The 20,842-nt window shown below is 40.2% G+C and overlaps 1 protein-coding gene across 1 annotated transcript in view; it reads right to left on the bottom strand.

Annotated features, from left to right (window-relative positions):
* The window catches only part of AK9 (adenylate kinase 9), a 121,361-nt gene that overhangs the window by 21,721 nt on the left and 78,798 nt on the right, over positions 1-20,842 (bottom strand). Inside the window, exons 26-29 of the mRNA XM_018053513.1 lie at positions 19,798-20,017; positions 12,929-12,994; positions 1,829-2,035; positions 1,281-1,499 (exon numbers count right to left, since the gene is read on the bottom strand). Of these exons, the coding sequence (XP_017909002.1) occupies positions 1,281-1,499; positions 1,829-2,035; positions 12,929-12,994; positions 19,798-20,017 (712 nt within the window). The remainder of the gene's footprint in view (positions 1-1,280; positions 1,500-1,828; positions 2,036-12,928; positions 12,995-19,797; positions 20,018-20,842) is intronic.

The raw sequence follows: 20,842 nt of genomic DNA, 5'->3' as shown, positions 1-20,842 counted from the left end.
TGTGTATACAGCTAGGTATGCAGAGAGAAAGCCTGGTCTTGATAAGGGTCAGGGCTGCTGACCCTGCATGGCTTTGTATTATCCATTGATCTCTATGTACAAAAAAAGTATAAAAGCTTTCCTGGAAAACAAAGGATGAACCAGTTTCTTGGAAATCTGGCTACCCCGTGTCTTCTTTTCTTACTCTATTTTCTGGCTGATTCCCATCTGGAGCATAGAGGCTCATCATGTCTACTTATTTGCCTGGGCTTCTAAGACCCACGCAAGAGGGAGCCCAAGGTGGGGCACCCTCCACTATTCAAGTGGGCACCTGTGGCCTTACGTAGACGGTATAAGTCTCTTGTCTGAGGCTTTATTGGCTTTCTATGTAAACCAAGGAATACAGCCTCTTTCTCTCCTCTATTCTCTTAACTGCAAACTCTTTCGTTATCTCTCTCTAAATCTATATACCTCTCTCGACACGCCGTCCTGCGTTGAATTACCCTCGATCCCCTGGGGCTGGACCCCGGCATCTTTACAAGGCATTTCTTTACTGTCTTTATAGCACTGAATACAACCTGACTAGAACCTATTTGTTTACTTATGTATTGCCTGTTCATCCTCTCCAATCCAGCTATCATATAAAGCCCATGACAAAAGGAGCCTTGCCTGTTTCGTTCACTGCTCTGCTCCCAGGGACTGGAACAGCAGCTAGAGGGTTCTTATTTAAAATTTGTTGAAAATCATCCCACATTTGAAGTCACTGAATTCCAATTACATCAGATATGTTTGTCCACACTACATAAAAATATTCTACTTGGCAGTTAAGTTTGTGATGAACATTAAAAGCACGTTTTGTTTGGTATCTCACACTTTCCAGAGGACTTCATATTCTTGCATTTGATCCCATTGGCCTGATGGCATTCTCCCACTTTAAGGTGAGGAAACAGAATCAAAGAATTTAAATGGCTTGCCTAAAATTAGATAGCAAATTAGTGCTGAAGCCCAGCTCACTAGATGTCTAGTTTGAAAATATTTCTGCTACGAACTTCCTCTGCTGCAGAGTTAGAACCAAGTTGGAACTGAATTCTCTCTACAGAAATAGATGAAAGAAATTTAAACCCTTCAAGTACTTCTCCTACTTCAGAAAGGCAAAACAACAATGCATATTTTTATAGCTATTTAAGAATACTGTATAATGCTTACAGTTTAAAAAAATTATCCACTGTCTTCTTCTTAGACATACATCAAAAAGAAATAAAAGAAGAAACGTGACTTTCAGATGCATTTGCTGATATTACCTTTACAGGGTCCCAGTAGCCGAATGAGCTTATGTACTTGTAGGTAAAGCTGAGCATTTTCTGGGCAAGGCGTGATGATATTGGATAACATTTCTCAAAAATGCTTGCACGATTCTCTACCAGCGGTTTCAGTTTTGTATTCAATGTGTATTGGACAATGTGGATTTTCCGAGATCCATTAATGAGAATTACTGGTATCAAAAGCTTCTCAAATTCTTCCTGATCAGAAAAATCATAAAACCAAATTTTTTTTACTGAGGAGGCTGGTAGTATTCAGTCACAATGCATAAACTGCTTCAGTCTAGAAAACAAATACTTTTAAACTTCCAGGTGACTCTCTGTGGTGGTGGCTAAAACTTTTGACCCTATATGGTTTCCGTATTGCCCTTGATTTATTAACTAGTTTTTATAATTGTAAGTGGTACTGAGGGACTTAACCCCTAAAAATATATATTTCTTTTGAAATGTTAAAAAGAAACCAAGGAATAAACCAAATTGCTTTTGTTTCCTTTCACATGTTAATTTTTGAATTATCAAACAGTAATAACCTGTATTATTTGTAAATTATTCATATCTGCTTCAAATTTTTCTCCAAGTTCACCCCTCAGGCGTTCAAGAGCATCAATTTCCTGCTCTTCCTCTTCCTCACTCATCACTTCCTCATCTTTTGGAAATTCATCTTCGAGAATGTTATCAATATCATCTTCATTGTTATCAGGTTCTTCCTCACTCATGTCTTCGTCTTCTCTAACAGTCTAACGAAGAAAATATTCCCCTTTGTTATAAAACTGAAATATGGAACAAATGTCACAGCTAAATAATCATCTGGGATATTGTGGAATAAATGGATATTGGTTAGTGTGGTATGCAACATTCATCAACTGATACAGTAAAATTTCAAATATATGGTACCCAGAAATGTAATGCATTCAAGACTAACACCACAGTGATCCCTAGATAAATACATAGACAAGATATTAGCTTCTAACACTTAATGCTATGGTCGGCACATTACATGCTTTTCATGGTCTTCTGCAACAAAGTTTCATGCAACTCAGAGAGTATAAAACACTCCAAGCTATGCTAGCTTGGACAAGATCAGTTTCCTCATCTATAAAACAGGAATAATGAAAGGTCCTCCCTCACATGATTGTTGCCAGAGTTAAATAAGTTCATACATGCAAACCCCTTAGAAAACTGTCTGGTAAGCATGTGAATGATAGCTATTATTCCTATTATTATGTTATTATAACTATTATATTATTGTCATTTTGTATAAAGCACTGTTCTAATAGAATAGTACACGCCCCTGAGGAGGCTGCAGCTTATCTGAGGACACAAGAATGACAGATAAATGATTATTAAAGACTGTGACAGGATATTGATACTAAGTGGCATTGTATAGGCTTCAAGTGCTGTGGTTCGATTTGCATAAAACTGAATCCTGTCTTATTGATTCTCCTGCACTGTCTCCTGGCATGTTGCCCTGAAGTAGTCCTTCTCCCACCCAACTGCAAAACTGCCTTCCAGTCAGAAACCTGGGAGTTACCTCAACTCCTCACTCCCCATTATCGCACATCGCATTTCCAAGGACAGAATACTTAAGACTCCTCCTTTCTAGTCCTGCTCTACTGTTTGCCCTCTCATTATCTCTTGCCTCCAATCTTCTGATTAACTTGATGTTTCCTAATCATTCTAACTAAAAAGCCTCTTGATGAAAGTGAAAAAGTTGGCTTAAAGCTCAGCATTCAGAAAACTAAGATCATGGCATCTGGTCCCATCACTTCATGGCAAATAGAGGGGAAACAATGGAAACAGTGAGAGCCTTTATTTTCTTGGACTCCAAAATCACCACAGATGGTGACTGCAGAAATGAAATTAAAAGACGCTTGCTCCTTGGAAGAAAAGCTATGACCAACCTACATAGCATATTAAAAAGCAGACATTACTTTGCCAAAAAAGGTCCATCTAGTCAAAGCTATGGTTTTTCTACAAGTCATGTATGGATATGAGAGTTGGACCATAAAGAAAGCTGAGTGCTGAAGAACTGATGCTTTTGAACTGTAGTGGTGGAGAAGACTCTTGAGAGTCCCTTGGACTTCAAGGAGATCAAGCCAGTCCATCCTAAAGGAAATCAGTCCTGAATATTCATTGGAAGGACTGATGCTGAGGCTGAAACTCCAATACTTTGGCCACCTGATGGGAAGAAGTGACTCATTGGAAAAGACCCAATCCTGGGAAACATTGAAGGCAGAAGGAGAAGGGGACAACAGAGGATAAGATGGTTGGATGGCATCACCGACTCAATAGACATGAGTTTGAGCAAGCTCTGGGAGTTGATGATGGACAGGGAAGCCTGGCGTGCTGCAGTCCATGGAGTCTCAAAGAGTCAGACACAACTGAGCGACTGAACTGAACTGAACTGAACTGAACTGAATCTTTCTAACTGATGAGACCCTGCTTCCTTGAAAAGAGTCTGAAGCTGGGATTTGGACTTGTAAGGGCTTAGAGGAAGATGAAAGGATAAGGGCCCTTCCCTGCTCTGTGCCCAGGCTCTTCTTTCCCCAGGAGGAATTTGGTGTTGGGACTATGCTTCTCAGTTCTTGTTCTTTTTTGTTTGAATTTTGAAGTCATTTGGTTCTCTGACTACTTTTTCCTTTTTCTTATATTTTGACAATTTTTTTATGCTGAAATTTGATTTGCTAAGGAATATTGGAAGTATGGTGGGGTGAGTCCACACTGCAAGCTGGGACATCTTAGCTTCTGATGACCTGTGCTCACCTCGCCAGCTCTACCTAATAGCTCTTCCAACTTGTTTGTGATAGAAAGCTCTGTCTTTTGTCACCTACAAAAGGTGACTTGGCACTTACCATCTACTTCTAAGAGGATTAAATTATGAGGTGCTACAGCTGCTGATCTTCAATACCAGAAATGAGGCACTCTATGCTTTGGACAAAACTATCAGAACAGGTCTTCAGATAGTTAGATATATTCAGGAGATGATTTTATGAGCCCAATTATTGCATCTCATTATAATTAGAAAAACACTAAAATCCTTCATGGTGATGTCTGCTCCTTTTGACTAGTAGTAACCATGTGAAGGAGTTGGTTTGTTAAGTCCTGTCCACAAGCACGGGCGGCTGCAATGGCACACAAGCATGGCTGAGAGGAGCTACTCAACGTCCAAAGTCAGGGGCAGAAGCCAGGAGGACCCCATGCCTGAGGGGCAGCAGCCAAGAGGACCTACCCCACGTATGAGGTCAGGGGCAGTAGCCGAGAGTGCCCGGCTGCAACGGCACAGGAACAGCCAGGAGGAGCTACCCCATGTCAGAGGTCAGGGGTGGCGGCCCGGGAGGAGCAACCCCACGTCAAAGGAGAGGTGGCTATGAAGGCACAGGAGGGCCTAGAGGAGCTACTCCATGTTCAAGATCAGGGGGGCGGCAGTGAGGAGATACCCCTCGTCCAAGGTAAGGAGCAGCGGCTGCGCTTTGCTGGAGCAGCCATGAAGAGATACCCCATGCCCAAGGTAAGAGAAACCCAAGTAAGACGATAGGTATTGCAAGAGGGCATCAGAGGGCAGACAGACTGAAATCAAAATCACGGAAAACTAGTCAATCTAATCACACTAGGACCACAGCCTTGTCTAACTCAATGAAACCAAGCCATGCCCTGTGGGGCCAACCAAGACAGGCGGGTCATGGTGGAGAGTTCTGACAGAATGTGGTCCCCTGGAGAAGGGAATGGCAAGTCACTTCAGTATTCTTGCCTTGAGAACCCCACAAACAGTATGAAAAGGCAAAATGATAGGATACCAAAAAAGGAACTCCCCAGCTCAGTAGGTGCCCAATATGCTACTGGAGATCAGTGGAGAAATAACTCCAGAAAGAATGAAGGGATGGAGCAATACCCAGTTGTGGATGTGACTGGTGATAGAAGCAAGGTCTGATGCTGTAAAGAGCAATATTGCATAAGAACCTGGAATGTTAGGTCCATGAATCAAGGCAAATTGGAAGTGGTCAAACAGGAGATGGCAAGAGTGAACATCAACATTCTAGGAATCAGCGAACTAAAATGGACTGGAATGGGTGAATTTAACTCAGATGACCATTCTACTACTGCGGGCAGGAATCCCTTAGAAGAAATGGAGTAGCCATCATGGTCAACAAAAGAATCCGAAATGCAGTACTTGGATGCAGTCTCAAAAACGACAGAATGATCTCTGCTCATTTCCAGGCAAACCATTCAATATCACAGTTATCCAAGTCTATGCCCCAACCAGTAATGCTGAAAAAGCTGAAGTTGAACAGTTCTATGAAGACCTATAAGACCTTTTAGAAGTAACACCCAAAAAAGATGTCCTTTTCATTATAGGGGACTGGAATGCAAAAGTAGGAAGTCAAGAAACACCTGGAATAAAAGGCAAATTTGGCCTTGGAATACGGAATGAAGCAGGGCAAACTGATAGAGTTTTGCCAAGAGAACACACTGGTCATAGCAAACACCCTCTTCCAACAACACAAGAGAAGACTCCACACATGGACATCACCAGATGGTCAACACTGAAATCAGATTGACTATATTCTTTGCAGCCAAAGATGGAGAAGCTCTATACAGTCAACAAAAACAAGACCAGGAGCTGACTGTGGCTCAGATCATGAACTCCTTATTACCAAATTGAGACTCAAATCGAAGAAAGGGGGAAAACCACTACATGACCTAAGTCAAATCCCTTATGATTATACAGTGGAAGTGAGAAATAGATTTACGGGACTAGATCTGATAGATAGAGTGCCTGATGAACTATGGATGGAGGTTTGTGACATTGTACAGGAGGCAGGGATCAAGACCATCCCCTTGGAGAAGAAATGCAAAAGAGCAAAATGGCTGTCTGGGGAGGCCTTACAAATAGCTGTGAAAAGCAAAGGAGAAAAGGAAAGATATAAGCAACTGAATGCAGAGTTCCAAAGAATAGCAAGAAGAGATAAGAAAGCCTTCCTCAGCGATCAATGCAAAGAAATAGAGGAAAACACCAGAATGGGAAAAACTAGAGATCTCTTCAAGAAAATTAGAGATACCAAGGGAATATTTCATGCAAAGATGGGCTTGATAAACGACAGAAATCGTATGGACCTAACAGAAGCAGAAGATATTAAGAAGAGGTGGCAAGAATACACAGAAGAACTGTACAAAAAAGATCTTCACGACCCAGATAATCATGATGGTATGATCACTCACCTAGAGCCAGGCATCCTGGAATGTGAAGTCAAGTGGGCCTTTGAAAGCATCACTATGAACAAAGCTAGTGGAGATGATGGAATTTCAGTGGAGCTATTTCAAATCCTGAAAGATGATGCTGTGAAAGTGCTGCACTCAATATGCCAGCAAATATGGAAAACTCAGCAGTGGCCACAGGACTGGAAAAGGTCAGTTTTCATTCCAATCCCAAAGAAAAGGCAATGCCAAAGAATGTTCAAACTACCACACAATTGCACTCATCTCACATGCTAGTAAAGTAATACTCAAAATTCTCCAAGCCAGGCTTCAGCAGTACATGAACCGTGAACTTCTAGATGTTCAAGCCGGTTTGAGAAAAGGCAGAGGAATCAGAGATCAAATTGCCAACATCCACTGGATCATCGAAAAAGCAAGAGAGTTCCAGAAAAACATCTATTTCTGCTTTATTGACTATGCCAAAGCCTTTGACTGTGTGGATCACAATAAACTGTGGAAAATTCGGAAAGAGATGGGAATACCAGGCCACCTGACCTGCCTCTTGAGAAACCTATCTGCAGGTAGGAAGCAATGGTTAGAACTGGACATGGAACAACAGACTGGTTCCAAATAGGAAAAGGAGTACATCAAGGCTGTATATTGTCACCCTGCTTATTTAACTTCTATGCAGAGTACATCATGAGAAACGCTAGGCTGGAAGAAGCACAAGCTGGAATCAAGATTGCCAGGAGAAATATCAATAACCTCAGATATGCAGATGACACCACCCTTATGGCAGAAAGCAAAGAGGAACTCAAAAGCCTCTTGATGAAAATGAAAGAAAAGAATGAAAAAGTTGGCTTAAAGCTCAATATTCAGAAAACGAAGATCATGGCATCTGGTCCCATCACTTCTTGGGAAATAGATGGGGAAACAGTGTCAGACTTTATTTTGGGGGGCTCCAAAATCACTGAAGATGGTAACTGCAGCCATGAAATTAAAAGACACTTACTCCTTGGAAAGAAAGTTATGACCAACCTAGATAGCACATTCAAAAGCAGAGATATTACTTTGCCAACAAAGGTCCGTCTAGTCAAGGCCATGGTTTTTCCAGTGGTCATGTATGGATGTGAGAGTTGGACTGTGAAGAAAGCTGAGCACTGAGGAATTGATGCTTTTGAACTGTGGTGTTGGAGAAGGCTCTTGAGAGTCCCTTGGACTGCAAGGAGATCCAACCAGTCCATTCTAAAGGAGATCAGCCCTGGGATTTCTTTGGAAGGAATGATGCTAAAACTGAAGCTCCAGTACTTTGGCCACCTCATGTGAAGAGTTGACTCATTGGAAAAGACTCTGACGCTGGGAGGGATTGAAGGCAGGAGGAGAAGGGGACAACAGAGGATGAGATGGCTGGATAGCATGACTGACTCGATGGACATGAGTCTAAGTGAACTCCAGGAGTTGGTGATGGACAGGGAGGCCTGGCGTGCTGCGATTCATGGGGTCGCAGAGAGTCAGACACGACTGAGCGACTGAACTGAACTGAACCATGAGACTAGCAAAGCCTGCTGTAAAAATATTTGCTTGATTGCATGTACTCCCCCTTCACCAAAATCACATATATACTGACCTTGTCCCCTACCTGTTTGGGCAGTTTCTCAGAGTATCTGAGGCTATTCTTCTCATTTTGCCCTAAATAAAACTTAACTCACAGTTCTCATGTTGTGCAAATCTTTTTGCGTCAGCACTTTCAGTTGGAGCAAGCAGTGAAGAAAGCCACAACCAGGGGACTGGAGAGTGAGGGAAAACTCTAGAGTTGAGAGAGCCAGCAAAGGATATACAAATCAGTTCACAAAGATTATCCAAGTCTCTGGCTAATCTCTGCAAACCCCACACATATCGGCTGTTCAGAACGGTATAAACTGAACTGCTGCCCATTCATAGGCATGACAGAGTTTGCAGGTTTAGTCTCACCAAGTTAATTGTCTGCTAAAATAATAACACCATCCCTCTTTGAAGGCATACAACAGAATCCAGAATCCCCACAATATAACATTCACAATTCTAGGATATAATCCAAAATTACTGAATCTATAAAGGCTCATCAGATATGACCCATTCTCACAAGAAAGATAATCATTAAATACTCAGTTCAGGTGTTAGAGTTACCAATTGAGAACCTTACCACAGTTATTATCACTGGGATCAATGAGGAAAAGGAAAAAGAAGTGAAAATACAGGAAATTTCATGATGGAAATAAAAAAATATAAAAACAAACCAAATTGAAAGTTTAGAAATAAAAATGACAAATTTTGAAGTTTTTATAAACATTGGGCAGGCTTAATTGTAGAATGGAGAAGACAGAGGGAAGAATCAGTGAATTTGAAGATAGATCCATAGAAAGTATCCAACAGAAAGAAGAGAAAAAGAGACTGACAAAGTTACATGGAACAACAGTGAAGGATCTAACCTCTGTGTAATTGGCTTTCAGGAGAAGATAGAGAGAAAATGGGGCAGAAAAAATATTTGAAGAAATAAGATCTGAAGTCTTCCCAAATTTAGTGAGGGTCATAAATTTACAGATTAAAGAAGCTTAGTGAACACTCCAAACTATATATGAAGAAAATGACACATGGGCATATCATAATCAAACCGCTGAAAAGCAAAAATACAGAGAAACTGGTCAAAGCAGTCAGGGAAAACACGCAGGAATGCAACTCAGATGATCACTCTCTCCCCATCCCTCTGGTTTCTATTAGACTAGACGGAGGAACGAAGAAACCCAGAAATGCTTAAGTATCTGGGTGCATGTGAGAAAGGATTTGGGGGAAGGCGATGGCACCCCACTCCAGAACTCTTGCCTGGAAAATCCCGTGGACGGAGGAGCCTGGTGGGCTGCAGACCACGGGGTCACTAAGAGTCGGACGCGACTGAGCGACTTCACTTTCCCTTTTCACTTTCATGCACTGGAGAATGAAATGGCAGCCCACTCCAGTGTTCTTGCCTGGAGAATCCCAGGGACGGAGGAGGCTGGTGGGCTGCCATCTACGGGGTCGCACAGAGTCGGACACAACTGACGCGATGCAGTAGCAGCAACAGAAAGAAAGGATTTGTTTTCCTCTTAATTTATTTCCAATATTTGTGTGTTTCGAACAAAAACTATAACTTTTTCTTAAGGAGTTTATAATGTGTTTGGTTGTAAAACACATGACAGCTGGAGCATAAAGGATGTTGGTGCAGTGTGGGGTGGGTATAAATGGACTTGTGGAGTCACAGTTTTCTACAATAGCACATTGAACAATGTTGATTCTAAGTAGAGTGTGAAAAGCTAAGGGTGTATGTGTACCTTGAGAGCAACCACTACAAAATAATACATAGAGGTGTAACTAAAAACACACACACACACACACACAACTGATAATTAGGGACTTCCAAGGGCTAAAGGTGGTTAAAACTGTGTTTGATGACAGATTAGGATGTCACTTTGATCCTAAACAGTAGCAAGACACCTTGAACAGACCAGACTTTAAAACATGTTTGTCTGGAGAATGAGCATGAGAATGAGGCCAGAGACGTCTGCCAATTTCATTCAAGGCTGATCCTTTAGTGTCTAATATAGTGTCAGGCATGCAACTGAATGGATGGATGAAGAGCAAGGCAAATAATAAAGTGGATGATTCTTTTTCCTTGGATGGTGCCATGACATTCTCAGTCTAATGGTTTTAGATTTACTCTTGGTTGTAAATATTTTAGACAAAGAAATTACTGTTTCAGTCCTTCTTCTGCATAGTTTTGATTTACAGTTACAGTTTTACTGCATCAACAGTCTTCTGTACATAAGTCCAACATAAGCATATTGGCAGGGATGGGGGGCGGGAATACATGGTTGCACATGTAGCAAGTCATATTTTCTGTTATTTCTCTTTTCTCCTTCCCTTTCTTGAGTATTTTTGTACAGATGGAAAACAGATTACAGGAGGGTCAGCCCTGAGAAGATATTATAAGGGTGCTGAGGCCATAAGGAAATAGAAGAAGGCAGGGGCTATCTTATCTTTTGTCTTGGTTACAAGGGCACTGGTAAGCTGAATATATAAACAAGAGCTTTAAGTCCTTTACAGAACAAGCTTGTCTACTCTGCCTCCTCTTTAACTTTGGCACCTTTGAGCTGCTTGTCTATAGCATTTGGGTCAGGTAGGTCAACTTGGGACTAGCTCCTCTCTAAATAAAACAAAATCCATGATCTTCAAGGTTTCTCTTTTTTAAAAAAAAACCCAGCGGATGGAAAAGAGGAACCATATTGAACATCCTTCAGAGTATGTGACTCTGTCCACAGGCTCTGCCTCATTCCATTCTTTACCTCAGTGTAATCAGCATTTTAGCTCCACACTTTACAGTGTGTGTGTGCGCGTGTGTGTGTGTTAGTCACTCAGTCATGTCTGACTGTTTGTAACCCCACCGACTGTAGCTCGCCAGGCTCCTGTGTCCATGGGATTCTCCAGGCAAGAATACTGGAATGTAAGCCATGCCCTTCTCCAGGGGATCTTCCCAGCCCAGGGATCAAACCTGGGTCTCCTGCACTGCAGGTGGATTCCTTACCATCTGGGCCACCAGAGAAGACCACAACTTCATAAGCTCTCGGTCTAGACCTTATTCCCATGCTCCTAGCCTATCTCCCTGTGACTTGGACTGAAGTGTGAAAAGCACAAAAGAAAATCCACGAGAGACATAGTTTAACGCAGTACTGTTATATTTTGTATTAGATTGTTTAAACATCTTTAGTGATTTCCTTTCCTTTAAAAGTGTTCCTTTCTATTATTATAAAAATAATAAAAGTTCATTGTAAGCAGTTATAGAATACCAGAAGTATAAAAAAATAAAAAGTGATATATAATCTAAGTACTAGTACTTAAACTTGATATTTGCTTCAAGATTTCTATGCATCCTTTTGATGCTCAATATCACTAATTATTAGAGAAATGCAAATCAAAACTACAATGAAGTATCACCTCACATCAGTCAGAATGTGCTGTACTGTGCTTAGTCGCATCTGACTTTGCAACCCCATGGATTGTAGCCCCCTACAGTCCATGAATCCATGGGGATTCCCCATGCAAGAATACTGGAGTGGGTTGCCATGCCCTTTTCCAGGGGATCTTCCCAACCCAGGGATCGAACCCAGGTCTCCTGCATTCCAGGCAGATTCTTTACCATCTGAGCCACCAGGGAAGCCCCAGAATACTGGAGTGGGTAGCCTATCCCTTCTAAAGGGGGATCTTCCTGACCCAGGAATTGAACTGGGGTCTCTTGCACTACAGGCAGATTCTTTACCAGCTGAGCTACCAGGGAAGCCCCAGTTAGAATGGCCATCATCAAAAAGTCTACAAACAATAAAAGCTAGACAGGGTGTGGAGAAAAGGGTACCCTCCTACACTGTTGGTGGGAATGTTAATTGGTACAACTACTATGGAGAACAAAATGGAGGTGCCTTAAAAAGCTGAAAATAAAACTACCATATGACCCAGAAACCCCACTCCTTGGCATACAGCTGGAGAAAACCAAAATTCAAAAAGCTACATACACCCTAGTGTTCACTGCAGTGCAATTTACAATAGCCAAGGCATGGAAGCAACCTAATCGTCCACTGACAGATGAATAGATAAAGAAAATGTGGTACATAAATACAGTGGAATATCACTCAGCCATAAAAAAGAATGAAATAATGCCATTTGCAGCAACGTAGATGCACTGGAGAAGGAAGTGGCAGCCCACTCCAGTGTTCTTGCCTGGAGAATCCCAGGGATGGCAGAGCCTGGTGGGCTGCCGTCTATGGGGTCGCACAGAGTCGGACACAACTGAAGCGACTTAGCAGCAGCAGCAGCAGCAGATGGACCTGGAGATTATCACGCTAAGTGAAGTAAATCAGAGAATGATAAATATCATATTATTTATATGTGGAATCTAAAAAGTGATACAACTGAACTTCTTCACAAAACAGAAAAGACTCACAGATTTAGGAAACAAACTTATGGTTACCAAAGGAGAAAGGTGCAGAGGAGGGATAAATTAAGGAGGTTGGGATTAACAGATACATACCATTATATATAAGATAGATAATCAACAAGGCCCTACTATATGGCACAGGAAACTCTACTCAATACTCTGTAATAAACTATATGGGAAAAGAATCTGAAAAGGAATAGGTATATGTCTATGTATATCTGAATCACTTTGCTGTATACCTGATGCTAACATAACACTGTAAATCAACTGTACTCCAATATAAAATAAAAATTTAAAAAGACTACTGTGCATCTTTTCATTTTACATGCTTGAGATTATATATATATATGTAAAATATATATTTTATATATGTGTGGGTGTTTGTGTGTGTATATGTCCATTTTATTTTTTGAAAAAAGCAATTTTATTTACTTACCACCCCTCCTTTCCTTCTTTTTTCTCTCTCAGTTAAAAGTTCGGCTCTTCTTTTAGCAATCATATCATCCTGTTAAAGAAAGAAGCATTAAAAATGTCAACCGATAATAATAAAATTACTTTCTATGTATTAATTTTTTTCCCAAATGGGAATAATATTTGGTCAGAGGATACTTTCCAGAAAAGATTGTGATTGTGATAATTATGTCACATGTATCTTTGGACCTCTGGTCCTGTTGATCAGCTGTTTCCCTCCAGAGGTAAGTGGCACTTGGGATCAGTCAGCTTTTCATCAAACTTTAGAATCCCTTTTCAAAGTGTATTACTTATTTGTTTGCTTTGGTGGAGAGGTAAATTTTGCACATGGAGAAATAGAGAGGCTATTTGTTGAAAATGTCTGATAATTTTTCATCATATTATTAAGATGTAATTGTCTAAAGAACCCTAAAACCACATATGCACATGAGGAAAGCATTTGTACTTTGGATACTTTCACACATATGGTATATGGGTAGTCATCTAGTTTTATCGGGGCCTCTAAGTCTAACGCAATGAATGGGTACTCTCATGTGACTTTAAGGTTTGCATGAAAGCTAATCAGCTACCCTTGGGATTTGGGGCTCATTGGTTCATGACTCTTGAAATTGCAGTCCCTTTAAATACTCAGAGATCAGAGAAGTGCCTTAAAGACATGCCCTGGGGGCTCTGGTGGAGGCCAGTAGCACCCTGCTCCTTTTATCTGGCAGTTACTGAGTATACATCCCAGATAATGTATGTTTGCTTGACATTCAAGAAAGAATTATAAAATCAAATGAAATCAAATTAATTTCATATATGACTCCCAGAGAGATTCTATAGCTTTTCAGAAGGTGAGGATTACAAAAACTCTAATTTTCTTTTTTTAAACCAAAGTTTTACCAGAGGTACTTTAACTGTAAAGCTATAAAAGTAGTCTCTTTTGCCTGAGTTGTGGGTGTGAAAAGAAAGGAGCAAATGCATAAGGTTACGAGCTAGCTCCAGAAATCTGCTCTTTCCTGTTCCACATGCTCTACAAATTTTAGGGCATGTGATGGCTAGGATGGGGCTTGATTGCTTTACAGCTGCTCTGTCCAATATGGCAGCTACTAGCCATCTGAAAAGGACTTAAGGCAAAGGGACAAGGGCGTGGCAGAGGATGAGATGGTTAGATAGCATCATTAACTCAATGCACATGAATTTGGGCAAACTTTGGTATACCCTCTGCTTTCCTTTCCATTCTCATGCTTAAAGAGCCTCTTGCCTAGCAGATAGTTGGGCCCATTTTCTACAGAGATCAGCAGCAGAAAAGCGAAGGATGTCACACAGCACAGTGTGAAGCTTGGTGTCTCTCCACATCTCCCTCCTTACTTTCATAGTTCTTGGAAGACTGAGAGCTGGGCTTGCTTCGATTTTGTGCTGGCCACAGATGACCTGTGACAGGCAATACTTTTTTTTTTTTTGGCTTCACAGGATCTTAGTTGCTATACACAGGATCTTCCATCTTTGTTGTGACACGTGAACTCTTGGTTGTAGCATGTGGCTTCCAGTTCCCTGATCAGAGATCCAACCTGGGCCCCGTGCACTGGGATCATGGAGTCTTAGCCACTGGATCACCAGGTCCATGATCCAGGGCATGCAATCTTAGTGTGGTGGTACAAAGGGATGGATGGAAATGCCTTTAGAGGGATTTCCTCCAAATAAGTCCAAGATGAAAAGAATTTGACAACTGTGTTTTAGCAGTGAAAGAGGATCTTCATGGTTTTAACACATAATACATTAATGAGTATGGAGTTGTGATAATGTATCCAATAATTTAAGTCATTGTATCTCAGAATTGGAATTAACTGATTAGCTCTCTTGACACTAGAGCTTTCTTCCATATTCTCCCTACCAAATGTCTACTTAGCCTTTGCTTATCTGCATTTGATAAGTAGCTCAATGCCTTTGGTCTTTGTTCTTTTTGGAAAGTCTTACTAGTAATGAAATACATCTTCCTGTACCTTTCTCCTACCAATGGTGTTTCTTTTGCCTATGGCCACATGGAACAACAGACTGGTTTCAAACAGGAAAAGGAGGACATCAAGGATGTATATTGTCACCCTGCTTATTTAACTTCTATGCAGAGTACATCATGAGAAATGCTGGGCTGGAAGAAACACAAGCTGGAATCAAGATTGCTGGGAGAAATATCAATAACCTCAGATATGCAGATGACACCACCCTTATGGCAGAAAGTGAAGAGGAGCTAAAAAGCTTCTTGATGAAAGTGAAAGAGGAGAGCGAAAAAGTTGGCTTAAAGCTCAACATTCAGAAAACGAAGATCATGGCATCTGGTCCCATCACTTCATGGGAAATAGACAGGGAAACAGTGGAAACAGTGTCAGACTTTATTTTTTTGGGCTCCAAAATCACTGCAGATGGTGACTGCAGCCATGAAATTAAAAGACGCTTGCTCCTTGGAAGAAAGGTTATGACCAACCTAGATAGCATATTCAAGGGCAGAGACATTACTTTGCCGACTAAGGTCCGTCTAGTCAAGGCTATGGTTTTTCCTGTGGTCATGTATGGATGTGAGAGTTGAAGAAGGCTGAGAGCCGAAAAATTGATGCTTTTGAACTGTGGTGTTGGAGAAGACTCTTGAGAGTCCCTTGGACTTCAAGGAAATCCAACCAGTCCATTCTAAAGGAGATCAGCCCTGGGATTTCTTTGGAAGGACTGATGCTAAAGATGAAACTCCAGTACTTATGTCTACTTCATGCGAAGAGTTGACTCATTGGAAAAGACTCTGATGCTGGGAGGGATTGAGGGCAGGAGGAGAAGGGGACGACCGAGGATGAGATGGCTGGATGGCATCACTGACTCGATGGACGTGAGTCTGAGTGAACTCCGGGAGTTGGTGATGGACAGGGAGGCCTGGTGTGCTGCGATTCATGGGGTCGCAAAGAGTCGAACATGACTGAGCGACTGAACTGAACTGAACATGGAACGCAACAATTTCTCTTCAGCATAAAAGACTATCACATAATTTACCACTGCTCTCATGTTTCATCTTGGTCTTCCTAGTTCCAGAGTTGAAAGCTCCATTCATTCTACTCAATCCAGATCTATAAATGAGTCCTTTCAAGACATGTCATATAAATGAAATGAATCATAGAATACATATAATACTATTTTCTTTGCCTGGTTTCTTTCACTTAGCATAATTGTAGGGAGTTATCAATAGTTCATTCCTTTGAAATACTGAGTACTACTCCATTATATGAATATGCTGCTGCTGCTAAGTTGCTTCAGTCGTGTCCGACTCTGTGCGACCCCATAGACGGCAGCCCATCAGGCTCCCCATCCCTGGGATTCTCCAGGCAAGAACACTGGAGTGGGTTACCATTTCCTTCTCCAATGCGTGAAAGTGAAAAGTGAAAGTGAAGTTGTTCAGTCATGCCCGACTCTTAACGACCCCATGGACTGCAGCCTACCAGGCTCCTCCGTCCATGGGATTTTCCAGGCAAGAGTACTGGAGTGGGCTGCCATTGCCTTCTCCTATATGAATATACTATCTATTTATTTATTTATTATTTTTCCAGCTTTGTAAAAATGGGAGATATTTAATGTGTATGTCATAAAGATTTGATATACATATACATTGTGAAAGGACTCTTCTCCCATTTGGTTAAGTAACACATCCATCACCTCACATACTTATCCTGTGTGTATGACAACATTTAAGTTCTACTCTCTTGCCAAATTTCAATTATACAGTACAATATTATCAACTGTAGTCATCATGTTATACATTAGATCCTCAGGCCTTATTCATATTATAACTAAACTTTTTAATATCATCTTACCAACCTCTCCCCATTTCCCACACCTCCCAGCCCATGGCAACCACTTTTATACTTTCTGTTTTTATGAGTTTGATTTTTTTTTTCCAGATTTCACATACAAGTGATAGTTTGCAGTATTTGTCTTTCTCTGTATGGCTTGTTTAACTTGGTATAATGCCCTCAAGCTTCATCTGTGTTGTTGCAGATGGCAGGATCTCCTTCCTTCTCATGGCTGAACAATATCCCATTGTGTATATATATATCTACACTACATCTTCTTTGTCCATTCATCTGTTAACAGACACAGGTTGCTTCTATACCTTGACTATTGTGAATAATGCTGCTATGAATATGGGAGAAGAGATATCTCTTTGAGATAATGACTTTGTTTCCTTTGGATACATATACCCAGAAGTGGGATTCCTGAATCATATGGTAATTCTATTTTTTAATTACATGAGGAACCTCCATACTGATTTCCGTAGTGGCTGTACTAGTTGATATTCCTATCAACAGTGTACAAGGGTTCCTTTTTCTCCACGTCCTCATCAGCATTTATCTCTGTTCTCTTTTTTAATTTAGACACCCTAACAGGTGTGAGAGGTGATATCGCATTGTGATTTTGATCTGCATTTATCTTATGATTACTGATGTTGAGCACCTTTTCATGTATCTGTTGGAAAATGTTTCATGTTTCTTTGGAAAAATGTTTATTCAGTTCATCTACCCACTTAAAAAATTAGATTGCTTGTGCTTTTTCCTCTCTCAACTCCCTCTTCCCTATTCCCTTCCCACAATTTACTGTTCTCTATTTCCCTTACTACAATTGAATATAATACTTCAATTTATTTATTACTTATTTGTCTCTCATTGAAATGGTATTGCCACAGACACAGAATTTCTGTCTGCTTTGTCTACTGTTATTTATCTCCAGACTGACACATAAAAAGTGTTCCTTAGTATGTGTTCAGTGAATGAATGAATGAGCATATATTGAGTACTTACTATGCATTGAATATCATATAAGTCCTTCACACAGTTTTTTGCTGTTTAAACTTTTTATTTTGTACTAGTGTATAGCCGATTACAGTTTCAGCAAAGGGATGGAGCTGTACATATACATGTACCCATCCTCCCCCAAACTCACCTCTTATCCAGGCTTCCACATAACACTGAGCAGAGTTCCATGTAATTGGTTTTTTGATACTGAGTGGTGTGAGTTCTTTATGTATTTTGGACTTTAACCCCTTATCAGGTATATGATTTGCAAATACTTTCTCCTATTCCCTAGACTGTCTTTTATTTTGTTGATGGTTTCTTTTGCTTGGAAGAATATTTTTTTAGTTTGATGTAGTCCCACTTACTTATTTTTGCTTTGGGTGTCAAATAAAAGAAGTTATTGCCAAGACTGATGCGAAGGAGCTTATACCTTTTTGTTACAGGAGTTTTAGGGTTTCAGGGCTTGTGTTTCAAGTCTTTGATCTACTTTGAGTAGATTTTTGTGTATGGTATAAGATAGGTGTCCAGTTTTATTCTTCTGCATGTGGCTGTACAGTTTTCCCAGTGCCATTTATTGAAGAGACCGTCTGTTCTCCATTGTACATTCTTGGCTAATTTGTCATGAATTAACTGACAACATATGCGTGGGATTATTTCTGTGCTTTCTACTCTGTTTCACTGATTTATGTGTCTAGAGCCTGCTATTGAAGCCCTCTGCTGAATTTTTCAGTTTGGTTACTATATTCTTCAGCTCTATGACTTCTGTTTGGTACTTTAATTTTCTGTTTGTTGAAGTTTTCACTTTGTTTATACATTGTTCTTCTGACGTTGGTGAGCATACTTATGACCATTATTTCTAACTATTTATCAGATAAATCACTTATCTTTGTTTCAGTAAGGTTTGTTTCTAGAGTTTTATCTTGTTCCTCTGTTCAAAATATATTCCTCTGTTTCTTCATCTTCTTTGACTCTATGTGTTGGTTTCTGCACATTAGATAAAGCAGCCACCTCTCCCAGTCTTGACTGGTGGTCTTGTGTAGAAGATGAATACAGCTCAGGTTGGCCTGAGGTCCTGGCCATCTCTCAAGCCTTTGTGCTTGTGTAAGCCATCTTCTTGGTTTTCAGTGGCTCCCGTAGTTAAGGGTGTGCCATGACCTATCGGTGTCCCAAACGGAAGGATCACAGTCATTATAGACTGATAGGAAGCTAAGATCTTCAGGTAGCAGCTATTTTGATGTATTAATAGATGATGTGGGTATTTTCTCATTTACCCAATGTGCTGGAATCTAGCTTCTCCTGGACTAGTTTCTCCAGCTAGTTTCTGGATTTCTTCCAGAGTAGACTGCGTTCAGAAGACCCCTATGTTGCCACCTTGAGCTGTAACCCAAGGGACCGTATCTGGATATTTGTCACATTTTGTTTATCCATTCAATCAGCTGAGGGACATTGAGTTGTTTCCACTTATTGGCTGTCATGAACAATGCTGTGTGAACTTTCACAAACACATTTTTACATGGTCTGTTTTCATTTTCATTAGACAGATTACTAGGAGTGCAATTGCATAGGTTCCCTATGACACTTTTGAACATTTTATGGAAACTTACCAGAATACAGTTTAGGAAAAGAAATTCTAAGCTAATACTTGGGTTTATTTTACTATGGGCTAAAATGACCTTGATGGTTGGTGTCAGAGCTAGTGAAAGTCAATGAAAACTTTGTCTTTGTGTTTCAAGGTTTGCTCTACTTGCTGCCTCGTCCACTGTGCTCCCACGTCTAGTACAAGGATACTTTGGTGCAGCCACTATCTTTAATTTTATTTGCCTTGAAGAGAGAACCATTAACATGTAGATAATCACAAAGGCCTCAAATAATTCTTAACTCTTTCATGATAAATTGTTAAAATTTGATGAAAATAGTTTGCATACTGAATGTGGTATTAAAATCATAAAACTACATTTTAGTAAAGGTCATTTTAGAAATTGGATAGTTGCTGAACACATTTACCCTCATGCTTTTTCAAATGGATACATACCTTGATTTTGGCCTTCATTTCTTTGATGAGTTTTTTTCTTTCTAATTTCTTCTTTTGTTTCACTTTCCACTTTCCAATTTGGACAGGAAGGAGGCGATCAGAAATATCTTGATCGTCAACTTGTATAAACACAGCAGCATCTGGGAAAAGCCCATGCTCCCCCAGGAACTGGACCTCATCTGGATACCGTGGGAAACCGTCTAATACAAAACCTGTAGAACTATGTGGAAATTTCATAACTTACTTTATTTGCTTAAACTATTCTATTACAAATATTGATTTTAAAATGAATAAAAAGTACTGCTAAATCTCAAGTTTATATTAGATGTCCAATGAAACTTTTAAAAAGTTTAAATAGTTTATTGTAGTATCTTTTATTTCTTTTAATATTTCTACTTGTATAAACACGTTGCTTCTTCTCCCAAATGTATCAAATTAGATTAAAGTTATAATACTTGATATTTATAGTATAAAATTGTAGTTAATCAGTTTATAGACAATTACTGTTAAATACAAGCTTACTAAAAGTTGTGAGAAGATCACAGGAAAGGAGAAGGTAAGTTCTCTGCTTGGGATGAGTGCCCAGCCTAATAATGGTGTTACCCTTTATGTAAAGAGTTAGTTTGGCTGCCTCCCTACCCCTACCCCTCTTTATTGAGAATCTTTTTAGTCATTTTTCTCCTAATGATGTTCCTTTTCATGAGACAATTCATACCCTCTTCCCTCACTTTTTTTGTAACCAGTGACAATTATTAATGTTTTCTTGGCTCATATGTGTAGGATGATTATATTCAAATAGGATCATCAAACTTGCCCAAGTACGATAAAACTTTAAGAATCATGAAAATAACTTGGAATATTAACACATTTTCACTAGGGAATATTTATAATACAACCAGGCTTGGAGAGGTCTTCCCAGGTGGCACAGTGGGAAAGAATCTGCTCGCTAATGCCGGAGATGCAGGAAACATGGGTTCAATCCTTGGGCCAGGGATATCTCCTAGAGGAGGAAATAGCAGTCCACTCCAGTGTTCTTGCCTGGATA

Source organism: Capra hircus, chromosome 9 (assembly GCF_001704415.2).
Source record: "Capra hircus breed San Clemente chromosome 9, ASM170441v1, whole genome shotgun sequence".
Classification (NCBI taxonomy): domain Eukaryota; kingdom Metazoa; phylum Chordata; class Mammalia; order Artiodactyla; family Bovidae; genus Capra; species Capra hircus.
This window is presented reverse-complemented; position numbering and strand designations above follow the sequence as displayed.